This window comes from Macaca thibetana, chromosome 14 (assembly GCF_024542745.1).
Source record: "Macaca thibetana thibetana isolate TM-01 chromosome 14, ASM2454274v1, whole genome shotgun sequence".
Taxonomy (NCBI): Eukaryota; Metazoa; Chordata; class Mammalia; order Primates; family Cercopithecidae; genus Macaca; species Macaca thibetana.
Window position 1 is genome coordinate 94,996,045 of NC_065591.1, and position 15,597 is coordinate 95,011,641.

The 15,597-nt window shown below is 33.8% G+C and overlaps 1 protein-coding gene across 3 annotated transcripts in view; it reads right to left on the reverse strand.

The window, feature by feature from the left end:
* Window positions 1-3,382: 3,382 nt before the first annotated feature.
* Window positions 3,383-15,597, reverse strand: part of DCUN1D5 (defective in cullin neddylation 1 domain containing 5) — a 30,657-nt gene continuing 18,442 nt past the window's right edge. For all 3 annotated transcript variants that reach the window (XM_050755516.1, XM_050755518.1, XM_050755517.1), the window contains 4 exons: window positions 8,121-8,229; window positions 7,931-8,035; window positions 5,585-5,687; window positions 3,383-3,714 (listed from right to left, as the gene is read on the reverse strand). In XM_050755516.1, coding sequence (XP_050611473.1) covers window positions 3,659-3,714; window positions 5,585-5,687; window positions 7,931-8,035; window positions 8,121-8,229 — 373 coding nt within the window. In that variant the 3' untranslated portion in view covers window positions 3,383-3,658. The remainder of the gene's footprint in view (window positions 3,715-5,584; window positions 5,688-7,930; window positions 8,036-8,120; window positions 8,230-15,597) is intronic.

A 15,597-nucleotide genomic window follows, 5' to 3' on the forward strand; every position in this document is an offset into this window, starting at 1 on the left:
AACAAATCTTAAACATTAGGTTTACCTGGTTCTTACCAAATATTCCTAAAGTAATAAAACTATACTAAAAAATGATACAATCTAGAATACTTAATAATTCAGACTAGCCTTTCCTTTTGAGGAAGAGTTAATGAAATTGTTATTCCTCTTTCTCCTGAAAAGAAAATGATCCTTTCTTTGAAATGTTTCCTTGTGATGATTTCTAATGTCACTCAAAAAGTGGTATTTCCTCAAGAGGGAAGGATTCCTCCTTAGAGGTAAGAATTCCTTAGGAGTAAGACTTTTGGGTTTTTTTTCTTTTTTTTTTTTTGGCCTTTTGCTTTAACAAAGAAAGGCATTTAGTTTTCCTTTATTAAAATGCCCTCAATTTATTTGATGCCTTAGACATTTAAAACATTAAGCTGTAGGAGCCTTGAAGGCCAGAACAAAGTTTTATCAGAGATGAATTATTATCACAACAGTTTTAAGTACACTTCTTTAAGAGGGCAGAAGAACAACACCTGGCATTCTTACCAATTACTCCTCAAACTGAACATATACTTCAATAAATTCTTTCATAATTTCACATTAGCAAGCTGGCAGACAGGACACGTTTTGTTGAAGAAATACTTCAAAGTGAAATGTTTCCACCCCGACCCCGAGTGATGGCATTCAATGTTAAGATAAATTTTTGGTTTGCTAGATGAAAAGGCATTTGTATTTAAGAGAAATACTCCTCAATCTAACATTCCCAAAGAAGGCTCTCAAATTGCAGTTCAAGAAACACTAATCTAGAGTGCTTCTGAGTAAAAACCAACAAAACCTATACATTATACATAAAAATGCTACTACTGTCAAAAATGTATTATATCAAGAATTTTATCAGCAGCATTTAAGAAATAAGAAATCATAGACAAGAGAAGACAAACATGGTAATGCAGTCAGACCAGCACACAATACACCATTTTCATCACACACTGTCACCTGAATCCCTGGCAATTTCCTAGAGGTATTAACATCATACCTAATTAAGAATTATTGGCCCCGAGGAAGGGGGGGCGGAAGGGTGCAATCTTTTCAAATCAACATCTGGCTCTACTTTCTTCCAGTAGTATTACATTTGTATAATATTCTTATAGAAACAACTCAATTCCATGTTATAAAGCACCATACAGTATTTCATCCTGTACAAAGGAAGTAGTTCTGAAAATTTTACAACAGGATTCGTGGGAAGGCACTTAAAGCTAACTAGTCAAAAAAAAAGTCTAACAACAGTTAGACTTTTTTATACTGCAGGGTGCTTAATATTGTATTCTTTGTTTATATCACTTAACATTTTGATCACAAATTTCCCAGTAAATTAAAAGCTATTCAAAACTAACAAAGGAAAGACAAGAAGGGACACAGCCCACACCCTGACTGATGAATCAGGCAGAGTAAATTTGCCTTCAAAGTAGGCAAATGTTGTAACTTTAAGAAAGGTAAGATAAATAGATGGAGCAACAGAGTGAAACAAGCATGGCCACAGTGGTACTGGACTCCAAGTATGGCTAGGGTCGGATAGGACGGTTGACTTTAAGTGAAAAAAGAAAGTAAATTTCATTTTCAGACTCAAAAAGTCTTAAAGGTATCTTTGGATAAGTAAGCAAAGTAAATACTGTTGACCCTTGAACAGCATGAGTTTGAACTGTGTGGGTCTGCTTATACGCAGAATTTTTAAAACCAAACATGGATTGAAAATACAGTATTCCCGGGATGCAACAGTACACACACGGGGAGGGCTGACTTTTCATACAGGCAGGTTCCAAAGGGATGACTGCAGGACTTGAGTATGCGCAGATCTGGGTATACACAAGGGTCCTGGTATCAATCCCCTGCCTATACCAAGGATGCCTGTGCTTTCATATATATACTTTTTAAAAAACATTTCATCTATACGCTTTAAGTGTTCCCTATTTTACCCAAATACTGAAGATGAAAACCCAATATTACCATTAGTTCAGGTTACAAATGTGATAATTTATAAGATTTTGCTTATATGTTTTGGAATTTAACAAAAATGGATATATTCTTCAGTTCAGATGTACCTTGAAGAGTCAATTAAATTATAAATTCAAAGGTCTACAAATGTAAATGCTTTCCTTATAATAAATTTGATATTAAAACATCATTCACAATATTAAATCCTAACACCACTGGTATGCTCAGTTCATACCTCAGTGATTCTAATACTTAAGAGGAGCATTCTGTATTATCCTTTTCTATAAGACATTTAGGAAAACCGTCTCCCACCATTATGGGTGTTTTAATAAGATTACTGTACAAAGTAATCTTATTAAGAAGGCAAGTAAAACATTGGCAATCATTTTTTTCCCAGCTCATTAACTAAAAAGCAAACAAAACACTTTAAAATGTCATTCCCCCTTAGGTAATCAATATGGAGAAATCATTCTTTAAACAAATTCACCACTGAAAAATCAACCTTTACCTTAAATCCTAATAGAAACACTCCCTTATTATGGAAAAATAATCTCCTTACTTCTCTCTACTCATACAATGACACTAGAAACGTTACTGAAGTTGTGACTGGTCTATGAATATGAACAAAGTTTTCCTATCACTGGGATACTGGATGGTTTGAAAAGGAATGCACAAACAGGCCTGCTTGCTAGTACAAAAGTGCCTTTTACATGAATTAGGAAAGGATTCCCTTCCCTCAAGTCACTTTATTACCAACAGGCAGAAAATTGTGATAATTAGCAATACTGCAATACTACCAATGTAAATGGCTCTACTGAGCTGTGTACAATTACACCCAGAGTTCTCTCATGATTCCTTATTCTATTGTCTTCTTTTCCTATGTGTATCTTAACTAAATTCATATCAGAGCTAATGTCCTCTTAAGGCAAAAAAAAAAAAAAAAAAAAATTAAAAAGTGCTTTAAACAAAATTCCCTATATAATGACAGTTAAAAATATCATAAATATGCCACTATCAACAATAACAATGATGATACAACTTAATAATACAAGTTTTTTAGAAAACAAAACTGGACATGATCTTTCCAATTCTAAACTCTGAGATAAGACATCTGCATAAGACCTTGGCAGCTTTTATAGAAACCCAGAGCTAAAAGCAGGAGCATTTTTCCAATACCTAGAAATGTTTATTAGCTGCATCAGCATATCATTATCCCAGAAGTCAAGGCCAACAGTCTTCCAAACTGTGCAGAGATGACTATAATGAGCCATACCATCAGCAGACTACGTTGCCAAATATTAAGACTGTTTAAAATCTTGAAAATTCTATAAATTCACGGTGAATGGGAACCTCAAAAATCCAAAAATTCAAATTTACAAAAATAAATACCACTCTGACACTCAAGGGACATCTTCACTTTAAGGCCTTTGTCACAAATCTGAATCTTTATTGTTCTGAAATAAATGTTATAAACATAACTCAAAACAAAAACTTCAATATTCAGTCTAAGAAGAGGTGTGGCTCAATGCCCATCACATGTAACAAGAAAAACCTCCTTTAAAAAAAGGAAAAAAAAGTACTATGAGAAGTCTTTCACATGAATGAAAATGCACCCGTTGGATTTTTTTTCCCCCTCATCACATTAGCTTGTATACACGTGGGAATCAAAAGGTTTGCATTTTCTTCACAATAGTTCTTGCTATGATGTTTGACGGACTTTTTGCCACTCAACAAATTCATCAAGAAGAACAGGCCCTAGAAAAAAAGAAACAATTTTTGTCAGAATTCAGTGAACTCATCTCTCCAATTATAAAACAAACAAACTCCCCACGAGCTCTGCAATGACAGAGGACTGACCCTTCCCTTCTTTGGGTGTTCTACTTCTAGTCACTTTATTCCATTTAATGGTGCTTCCTTATTAGCCTTTTCTTTTTTGCCCTTAAATACACAAGGAACAACGGTATCTATAGTAACTTCCTTCTCAAGGTGTTTCATGAACCCTCCAATAACTGAGTCAATTCAAATCTCTCCCTTTTTCTAAGTGTCCATAGCATTCTGGCATGTAATTACTAAACAATCTGAAAAGTGTTGAAGGTAATATTTCTATGTTGCCTTCCCAAGAAGTATATAAGCTTGTTGAGAGGGATCAACTATAACAGAGACTTTACTTTATTCCAATAATAGGATGCAGTACAAAGCTGAACACAAAGCAAGTGCCTAATGAATTTCTGACTAATGAGCTAAGTACTATTCTAAAAAAGATATTTTTATAATGCAGGAGAAGTCCAAACTCATTTGTTGACAGAGCCAGGTAGGCAGTTTAAATGAGCTCAGTGTTTATTTTGTTTAAATGTAGGAAAAATCACTGCCACAAAGAAATATGCTTGCTCTATTCTTCTTAAAACACATAATCCTCTGGTGGTCTTTTTCCATTGTTTTTGACAGACATGTTTCTCTACTATAAGAAAAACAGCAGAGCAAGTATGATAATAAATGGCAACTGAAAAACAGCCCAGCCTAGGTGTTGGCATACCATGAACTGTCAAACTGAAAAGCAAGTCCAACACAATTAATACTTGCCTCTAGCCTCTGACTCCTATAAAGGAGTACTATAAAGGTACAGTTTTGTCAGACTTTTTAAATTTTTCAAACAAATCTAAAAGTTGTATTTTAATACAAAATCTCCTAGTTTTAAATGTTGATACAAAATACATAAATATACACATCTACAGGCCATATACAGCCTCTGGGCTGCCAGGTTACTGCTGCTAGGTATTATTTCTTTACAATAATACTAAATTTTATATCATCTTGTAGAGAGAGGACAAAATATATGTAGGAAGAAATAAAGTTATCCCTTCTTCTGTTATTTTATTTTTTCAGTGTCACAGAAAAAAAGTGTAAATTTCAGTTTAAGTTTATAGGAATGTACTTTTCCTTGTAACCCTTCTGAACACTGAAAACACATGCAACCAACCAAAATGGTGGTGGGAACTGAAAATAATTTATAGTTCTACAGAATTAACTTGGTTTATCTAATTAATTTATCATTATTTCAAAATCCTGTTTTATGACATTCTAGCCTTTCCATGGAGGAGTAGGGACAGATACTTTAACTTGAGGGATTAAAAAATTATAACTATTTCACTATCAGTTTACTCACAATCAATTTACAGTTTTCAGAGAGAAGTTATACTGACATTATTTGCCATATTGTTAATGGGTAGCATAATATTACAACAACTCTTTAAAGCTTTTTCTATTGTGGCTGATTGTTTTGCTGTTATATTTTAAAAATCATGACTGTACTTTCCTTCCATAGGCAAATGCCAGGAAAGACAGAAACAAAGCTGATTTTTAGTTTCTAGATGCAAAAATTTTAATTTAAATTTAGCTAAAATGTTTGGTTACTGAGGAACTGAACACATTTCACCTACCAGCATAGATTTTATATAATACTGCTGAATCTAAGCTTTCTCTCTACTTCTCCCACATCCCCCACATGATTAAATAATGTTACTATTACAAAATTTAAAACCTCTATGCTAATACTACATAAATCCATACTCTCATTTAATATTTTTGGAAATTTTATTTTCAAAGGAACATGCTATGTTATACTTACAAGCACCATCTTCATCATAGTTACTAAGATCAGCATGGACTGTTCTGCTGAATTCTAATACATTGTACCATTGATCTTTGTTCATAACACGATACTTTGATTGCTGCAAAAAATGATTTAAATATTTGTATTTAAATATTTAAGCAAACATCATTTACTCAATTTAGTAAACTAAGTCATAACTTTTTTTGTCATTTGGTTTTTCCTAAAACATTTATTATTCTTTTAATTATTTGTGTTTTAAGAGATTCCTCATGGGCATTTACATATTAACATCATCTATTTTTTACTTTTTTTTTTCATTTTTGAGGAATAATAAGAGCACTGAGTACTAATAGTAAGGATAAAACTAACTTTTACATATGTATATACTTGTGTTACCACCAATGAGATCACGATATATAACATTTCCGGCCGGGCGCGGTGGCTCAAGCCTGTAATCCCAGCACTTTGGGAGGCCGAGATGGGCGGATCACGAGGTCAGGAGATCAAGACCATCCTGGCTAACACGGTGAAACCCCATCTCTACTAAAAAATATACAAAAAACTAGCTGGGCGAGGTGGCGGGCGCCTGTAGTCCCAGCTACTCGGGAGGCTGAGGCAGGAGAATGGCATGAACCCGGGAGGCGGAGCTTGCAGTGAGCTGAGATCTGGCCACTGCACTCCAGCCTGGGCGACAGAGCAAGACTCTGTCTCAAAAAAAAACAAACAAACAAACAAAAAAAAAACAAAACAAAAAAAACATTTCCTACATCCAGTATGTTATCTTATGCTGCTTCCTAGTAAATCATTTCTTTGCTTAAGATTTACTGGTTAGCCACATTTTGAGTTTGGCATCTTTGGAGACAACTGAAAGAGTATAGGCTTCAATTTAAATCCCATCCTTCCCACTTAATTGAGTGATTTTGGGAAAGTTACTTAAGAATAGAATAGAAACCACTTCCTCATTTGTTAAATGGGGGATAGAATTTAATTCAAAATGGTGTTATAAAGATTTTTAAAAATGTATGCCAAACAACCTGCACAACAAGTGTCTGAAAATATTTAGTTCTTCTCAGCTCCCCATAGAGCTGAATATTTTTACATTCAGTTAAATTTATTTTTGCCCAAAACTACTAATAGAAAGAAAATAGATACCATCCATCAAAAATAATTTATAGGACTTAAAGATTCAATCATGCATAAAACTCATTCATGTAAGACCTTTTCATACCTCTCTCTCTCTCTCTCGCTCTTTTTTTTTTTCTGAGACAGAGTCTCGCTCTGTCACCCAGGCTGGAGTACAGTGGTGCAATCTCGGCTCACTGCAACCTCCACCTCCCTGGTTCAAGCAATTCTCGTGCCTCAACCTCCTGAGTAGCCAGGACTACAGGTGCACACCACCACATCCAGCTAATGTTTTTTGTATTTTTAGTAGAGATGGGGTTTTCACCATGTTGGCCAGGCTGGTCTCGAACTCCTGGCCTCAAGTGAGCTGCCCACCTTGGCCTCCCCAAGTGCTGGGATTACAGGTTTGAGCCACCATTCCTGGCTGATATTGTCTTATATCACAACTTTTACTACTCTGGGAAAAGGGAAGTTGCTATAAGCAATGTGCTTTATGATAAATTATTTCCAAAGGAAAAAGCATCTGTATTCAAGATATGGTGAGAACTATACCAATAACCCTAAAATTACAAAGACACAAAAACAGTTTTAAAAACAAAAACTAGACAAAGAAAGCAATGGAAAAAAAGAATAGCATCTTCTTAGAATCACTGCCTATAGTAGGTGCTATGATAAACCTTCTAAAAGAACACTTCATCATTTCAGCTTACATCTTTTTAGTAACCAGCATATTTAAGTATACTATTATAGTCATTCTCGTATTTGTGGACATAAAATATGAATAGCTTTATTCTCTTTCTTTAGATTGAGCCTAAGTAGAAAAGGAAAGTTGTATTACTAAATTGGTTATCTTACGTACATTTCAGCTTAAGACCCTGTATAACAAAAGAAAATCAGATTTAGAAGCTTAAGATTTGCGTGCTAGCATTAATTCTCTCTTACGAAAACCCCGAGAAACTAACTTTGCATGACAAATGTCTGTGCTACAGTATATTTCTTGGAGGTTTCTTTTACTGAGGCAGGGAGGGGGGTAGGATTGAAGGTATCTTAGGTACAAAATATATTAACAAACACGAACATCTAAAAATAACTGATACGTACATATTTTAGAATTTTTTCTCTACTCAAGGAGTTTTTTTTAAGCATACTATTAAAAAAAAATCTACTTGTTCCTCAAAAGTATAACTTTCAGATTAAGTTTTAAAATAATATTTTCAAAATTCAAAAAAAAATACATACCTCCAGGTACTGGTAAAATACTGAAAACAGTGGCCATGTCCTCCCAAGCAGAAGAGCTAGCATAGATTTAGCAGTATCAATATCAAGGCTTCTCTGATCTTTATCCTAAAATGTAAGTGAAAAAGTTTTCCTAAGTGTGGTCTCAAGATGAAAAGCGATTAAAACAACAAAACAAGAAAATTGCACCTACCCTTGCAAAATCAAAGGCATATCTGTAGATATTCTTAAATGATGAAATATCATTCAACTGTGAGCGCAAAAAGTCAAATTTGTTTTGTAACTTTTCTGTGCAGTCACACCTTAAATAAAAGAAACAGCAAACAAATTACGTAATCAAGAAAATCAAATAAAAGTATCATTGGGGGTTAGAAGGAATCCATTAAGAAAAAAGTGAGTGCATTTATGAAGTTAATTTAGTTTTAAAATTCTGAGTCACAAATTTATAGTAATAAATTTCTTGCCTTGCATCTACCAATGCAATAAAAAAAGAAAAAAGGGGAAAAAAAGAAAACCTGGGAATCAAAGAAAGTTCACTCCAATTACTTTTCTTAAAAACAAACAACTCATTCAAAAATTCCAATAAAATCAAAGTTAAAAAGAGATGTATTAAAACATGTTTTACCACATATACAGCTAAAAATGGCAGAGCAAATGAAATGAAACATGCCTTTGTCACATACTTCTTTAGAAAGTTCTTAGGTAACAGTTTGGTGAAAGACATTAGTCCTGAGTGGTCTTAAAAGTTTAGGACATAACACAGCGGAAAGTAATACATTATATTAAGTGGTCCAGTCAGAAATCCAGATCCCTATATTTTTGTGAACAAAAAGTTAATCAGCAGAAGCACTTAACTTCAAATAAGTTACATATGCAAAAGCACGCAAACAACAAATCATGTGTTATTTTTAAAGACAACACATTAAATATAAGCAGCTAAATATATGGAAGGCTCAAAAATCTTAACTGGCTTTCTCTCAGTGGGTTGATAAATTCCACTGTTTAGCAAGAAGCAAGGCAGTCAAGGCCTTTCACAATTTGTCACAAATCTCTAGTTTCATCTCCTGCCACTTCCTGATAACCTTACCATGCTCTAATTATATCACTTACCATTCCTAAATGCCACAGCCATGCTTCAGCACCCATTATTTCTACTTGAAATCTCAAACATGCTGATAAAAATATTATTCATCAAGACTTAACTCACATTTTGCCACCTCTGAGAAACCATCTGACTCCCTTTAATCAAATTAATTGTGCCATCTACTGTCGTCCACAGTATTCCACTCAAAACTGAATTTTAGTTATTCAACAAGCTCTCCAGACACCTGGCATTCTCGGATTTAACTAAGACTACACTAAATCAATAACGCAAAGGCCTATGATGTATAGTAACATAATTTCATTAATGTGTAAATATTTTGGACAATTTTCTAATATTAATTAAACCTTGCATTTCTAGAATAAGTCAAATTTGGTCATGTTACCTGTTTTATACATTGCTAGATTTTGGGACTGTTTTGCTATCTTCCTAAGTGAGACTAGCTTGTAAATTTCATTCTTACTCTCCTTGCTAGCTTTGTTAACAAGATTGTAGTACATAAGACTCAGAAAATGAAAAGAGAATTGCTACTTTTTCCCCCGTTTTTTGAAAAAGCTTATGTAACCCTGGAATTATCATCTGTCCAAACTCAGGTGAGTACTGAGGGAAGGAAGACTTTTAACTAATAAACCAACATTTTTAATGGTCATAGGGCCATTCAGAATTTCTATTTCTTTTTGAATGTTTTGGTCCCATACTTTTCTGATAACTAGATTATTTTACATATAAGTTTATTTAAATATGATTAAAATTTATAACATTTTCTAATTTGCATTAACATTATCTTCATCGCTTTTTTGTTTTTCTTGCCAGAATTAATTCATTTAATATAGTATTTAAGGCTATAGATTTCCCTCTTGCTACAACTTTAGCTGCAACCACAAGTTTTGATAAGTATTGTCTGCAGAACTATCATTCGATCGAGCAATCCCATTACTGGATATATACCCAGAGGAATATAAATCATTCTACCATAAAGATATGCAGGTGAATGTTCATTGCAGTACTATTCACAATAGCAAAGACATGGAATCAACCTAAATGCTCATCAGTGATGGACTGGACAAAGAAAATACGTATACACCATGGTACATGTACACTCTGGAATACTATGCAGCCATTAAAAAAAAAACATGATCATATCTTTTGCGGGAACATGGATGGTGCTAGAGGCTATTATCCTTAGCAAGCTAATGCTGGAAAACCAAGTATCACATTTTCTCACTTATAAGTGGGAGCTAAATGATGTGAACTTATGAACACAAAGAATGAAACAGCAGACACTGGGGTCTACTTGAAGGTGGAGGGTGGGAGAAGAGAGAGGAGCATAAAAGATAACTGTTGAGTAATAGGCTTAATACCTGGTAATGAAATAATCTGCACAATCAACCCTGTGACACTACTTTACCTATGTAACAAACCTTCACATGTACCCCCAAACCTAAAAATTTAAAAAAATAAAGATCTTACAATTCAAACATACATGTATATTTTTGCTTTTAGTATTTACTTGTAAATGACACCTTGACAGGAATTGTTTTGAAGGAGTGATAGGGATAGAAATTTTACTGGAATAGGTTTAAGAGAGAATGAAGAGTGGAACTGGAGAAAATAAGTATAGATGAATACTTTCAAAGAGTTTGATTCTAAAGTGGTGCAGATAAAAGAGGCATTAACTTGAGTGGGATGCAGTCAATGAACTTTTCACACTCACTCTCTTCTAGGTACAACTAAAATGCCTGAACATTATATAGAAAATAAACACAAGACCCTGAAAGGTGGAAACCTGAGGAATTACATGGTGGTGAGTTCTCTGGGTTTCTTTTTGCCTAATATATTCCAAACTTGGAGCTGAAGAAGCTAGTAACCAGAAACAACAATGGGGGCAGACAAAAAGCCCCAACAAAACCCTGCCTTTTCTCTAGCCAAAAGACGAAGAAAGGAGGAGCCTAACAAAACAGAAAACTCTTAGAAAATAAACACTCTACTCCAGTTAAAAACCACTGAAAAGACTATGGCCCAACTCCCACCAATGCCAGCAAAGACTGAATGGAGACCTAAAATGTCCACCCTTACCAGGATATAATAAAGCCTCTCTCTCAACTCCTACAATGCTGGTGGAAACCGAAACCACACAGGTAACATGAACTTCTGCTCTCGTCAGGTAGTAACAAGCAGCCAATCCTCTTCTGCCCTAGGTTGATATAGAGGATGCCTAGTGAAGAGTCCGGGCTTTCACCATCACCCACTGGTAACAAGGCACTCCTATCCCTTTCAGACAAGAAAGCATCAGTAAAAGTGTAGTGGGAACCCAGAACTCTCATCCCTGCCCAGCAGTCACAAGGGATATCCTTCCTTAGATGTCAATGGATGCAGAGTAGAAAATTCAATTTCTACCTGTACCTGGCAATAAGAAGGTAGCAGCTCTATTTCTCTTGCCAGAATAGCATTAGAGTAAGCTAGCTAAAACTGAAGATTTAAATATGATCCAGAGATGCAGAGTTTTATAATATACTACCCAAAATATCCAGGTTTCAAGTTAAAAAATCACTTGTCAAACCTAGATCTCAAATGGAATGCAAAAACACAGTCAATACTCGCAAACACCAAAATGACAGAGATGCTGAGAATTAGCTGACACATTTTAAAGTAGCTATCATACAAATGCTTCAACAAGTAATTAAAAACATAATAGAAAAATGAAAAAATATAAAGTCTCAGCAAAAAGAGTCCAAGGACAAAGAAATATAAGATATAAAAAAAGAACCAAATGGAAAATTTTGAACTGTAAAATACAAGGTAGACTTAAGCCCTAATATATCCATAATTACATGACAGTAAGTAGTCTACACCAATAATGGATTTTAAAAAGCATGAACCAAACATATGCTGTCTAGAAGAAACTTTAACTTCAAATAGTATAGGCAGACTGAAAGTGAAACAATGGAAAATAATATCTCATAGAAATATTAAAAGAAAGCAGGAAGTGGATTTCTACATTAGATGATATTAAAATAGAGCAACTTCAGAGTAAAGAAAATGATCAGAATAGAGGGGATAATTATATTATAACAAAAGGGTCACTCCATCAGGAAGACATAGCAATCCTAAACTATTCTAAGCAATCCTATATACATTAAACAATAGAGCTGCAGAATGTGTGAAGTAGCACTGAAAGAGAAAAAAATTCATAATTAGAGTTGCATATTTCGCCACCCTTTTTTCAGCAATTGATAGAAACACTAGATAGAATTCAACAAACTCACAGAACTTAACATCATCAACCAACAGGATCTAGTTGACCGTAGCAGACTACTTCATTCAAACACAACAGAATACACATTATTTTCAAGTGCCCAGAAAACATCAAACAAGATAGACCAATCCGGAGACATAAACCCCTCAACAGAGTAAACATAACTGAAATAAAAAAGAATGTATTCTCTGACAACAATGGAATCAAACTAGAAATCAACAACAGAAAGTTAAAGGCAAAATCTCCAAACACTTGGAAACTAAACAGTAAACACCTAAATAATCCATGGGAAAGTTAAGTCTCAAGGGAAAACAAAAAATACATTAAACTAAATGAAAATACAACATATCAAAATGTTGACACACAAATAAAGCAGTACTGAGAGGGAAATTTATAGTGCTAAATACACACATTAGAAAAAAGAAAAAGCCTTAATCAACAATCTAAGCTTGTATCTCTAGAATTCAGAAAAAGAAAGGCAAAATAAACATAAAGCAAGCACGACAAAGTAAATAAGAGCAGAAACTGCTGAAATTGAAAACAGAAAAATCAGTGCAACAAAGCACATTGAAAAGATCAATAAAATTGACAATTTTCTAACAAGACTGACAAAAAAAGAGAGAAGACAAAAATTGCTCATATCAGGAATGAAATGGGGTATCATTACAGACCCACAGCTATCAAAAGCATAGTAAGGGATACACATTGAACATACACAATGTATGATAGTAAGAGATCACAATGAACAACTCTACACATATAAATTTTTCTACACATATAAAGATTTTTATACAGATAAAATCTATATATAATTTTATATAATCCATATCTATATGATCTATATCTAATCTATAGATATTTTATATCTATAGACCTATATAGATATCTATAATCTATATCTATGTAGATATTTTATATATAGATTTCATATAGATTTTTATATAGATATAAAAATTTTACACATATAAAGATTTTTCTACATGAAAACTTGTATGAAATGGACCAATAAGTTCCCTGAAAAACAGAAACTACCACAACACATACAATATACAGTAGATAATCTGAGTAGCCCTGTTATTATTAAAGAAATTGAATTCAACATTTTAAAACTTTCAAAAAAGAAACTCCAGGAGCAGATGGTTTCACTACAGAATTTTACCAAACCCTTAAAGACTTATTCCATATAATCTCTCTCAAAACATAAAAGATTAAGAAAATTTAAAATATTTTTAAAAAGAAAAATTAAAAGATAAAGAAAACTTTATTTAATAAAGCCAGTATTACCTTGATACCAAAACCAGGCAAACACAAAAAAAGCCCCATAATTTTATCATTTAATACAGAGAAAGCACTTTAAAAAGTTAACATTCATTCATGATAAAACTCTCAGGGAAAAAAAAAAAAAAAAAAAAAGAGGGACATGTCCTCAACTTGGTAGAGCATAAATAAGTAACTTATACGTAACATAACAGTGAAAGCCAACATTTTCTCTCTAAGATGGGGAACAAGGAAAAGATGCATACTCTTACCACTCTTATCGACATAGTGGTAGAAGTTCTAGCTCATCCAATAAGTCAAAAAAAAAAGAGATAGGAGAGGATGTGGAGAAACAGGAATGCTTTTACACTGTTGGTGGGACTGTAAACTAGTTCAACCATTGTGGAAGACAGTGTGGCAATCCCTCAAGGATCTAGAACTAGAAATACCATTTGATCGAGCAATCCCATTACTGGGCGTATACCCAAAGGATTATAAATCATGCTGCTATAAAGACACATGCACACATAAGTTTACTGTGGCACTATTCACAATAGCAAAGACTTGGAATCAACCAAGTCTTTGTATACACACAAAATATACAAATGTCCATCAATGATAGACTGCATTAAGAAAATGTGGCACATATACACCATGGAACACTATGCAGTCATAAAAAAGGATGAGTTCATGTCCTTTATAGGGACATGGATGAAGCTAGAAGCCATCATTCTGAGCAAACTATCATAAGGACAGAAAACCAAACACCGCATTTTCTCACTCATAGGTGGGAATTGAACAATGAGATCACTTGGACACAGGAAGGGGAACATCACACACCGGGGCCTATTGTGGTGTGGGGAAAGCGGGGAGGGATAGCATTAGGAGATATGCCTAATGTAAATGACAAGTTAATGGGTGCAGCACACCAACATGGCACATGTATACATATGTAACAAACCTGCACGTTGTGCACATGTACCCTAAAACTTAAAGTATAATAATTTAAAAAAAGAAAAGATATATAGATCAGAAAAGAGAAACTGTCCCTATTTCCAGATGACATGACTATGTAGAAAATCCAAGGTCTATACATAAAACATCTTAGAATTAATAGGTGAGTTCAGCAAGGTCACAGGATACAAGATAACATACAAAAATCAATTGTATTTCTATATATTAGTGATGAACATGTGGACAATAAAATGTAAAATACCATTTACAACAGATTGAAGTAAAAATAAAATAGGTGTAATTCTAACAAAAGAGGTATAGGACTTATATGCTGAAAACTACACAAAACTGATTAAAATAATCAAATACCTAAAAAAGTGAAGAGACATTATCTATTTTCCAGTATTCAAAGCAAGACTGACAAAAAAAAGAGAGAAGACAAAAATTACCAATATCAGGAATATCAGAGTATTCAAAGACTCAAAATAGTAAAAACATCAATTCTCCCCAAATTTATATGCTGTTTAACCAAAATCTCAGCAAGATATTTTTGTAAAGAGAAGATTATTCTAAAATTTATATGGAAAAGCAAATACACTAGAATACCTAAAACAATTTTGAAAAAGGATGCCATCAGTCTGTCTGATTTTAAGACTTACTATTTAGCCACAGTAATCCAGACTGTGTGGTACTGGCAGAAGGTTAAGACACATCAGTGGAAAAGAAAACCCAGAAATAAATGTACACAAATATGTACAACCTTTACATACCTTTTACAGAAATTAATTCAAAATGTACCACTGACTTAAATGTAAAATTTAATAATGCAAGCCTTCTAGAAAAATACATGAGAAAATTCTCAGGATATAAGGCTAGGCAAATAATTCTTAGACTTGACATCAAAAGTACAATCAAAAGTACATCAAAACTGAGCTGGGGGCTCATGTCTGTAATCCCAACATTTTTGGAGACTCAGGCGGGCAGATTACTTAAGGTCAGGAGTTCCAGACAAGTCTGGCCAACATGGTGAAACCCTGTCACTACTAAAAAATAGAAAAATTAGCCAGGTATGATAGCACATGCATGTGTGGATATTAGGGA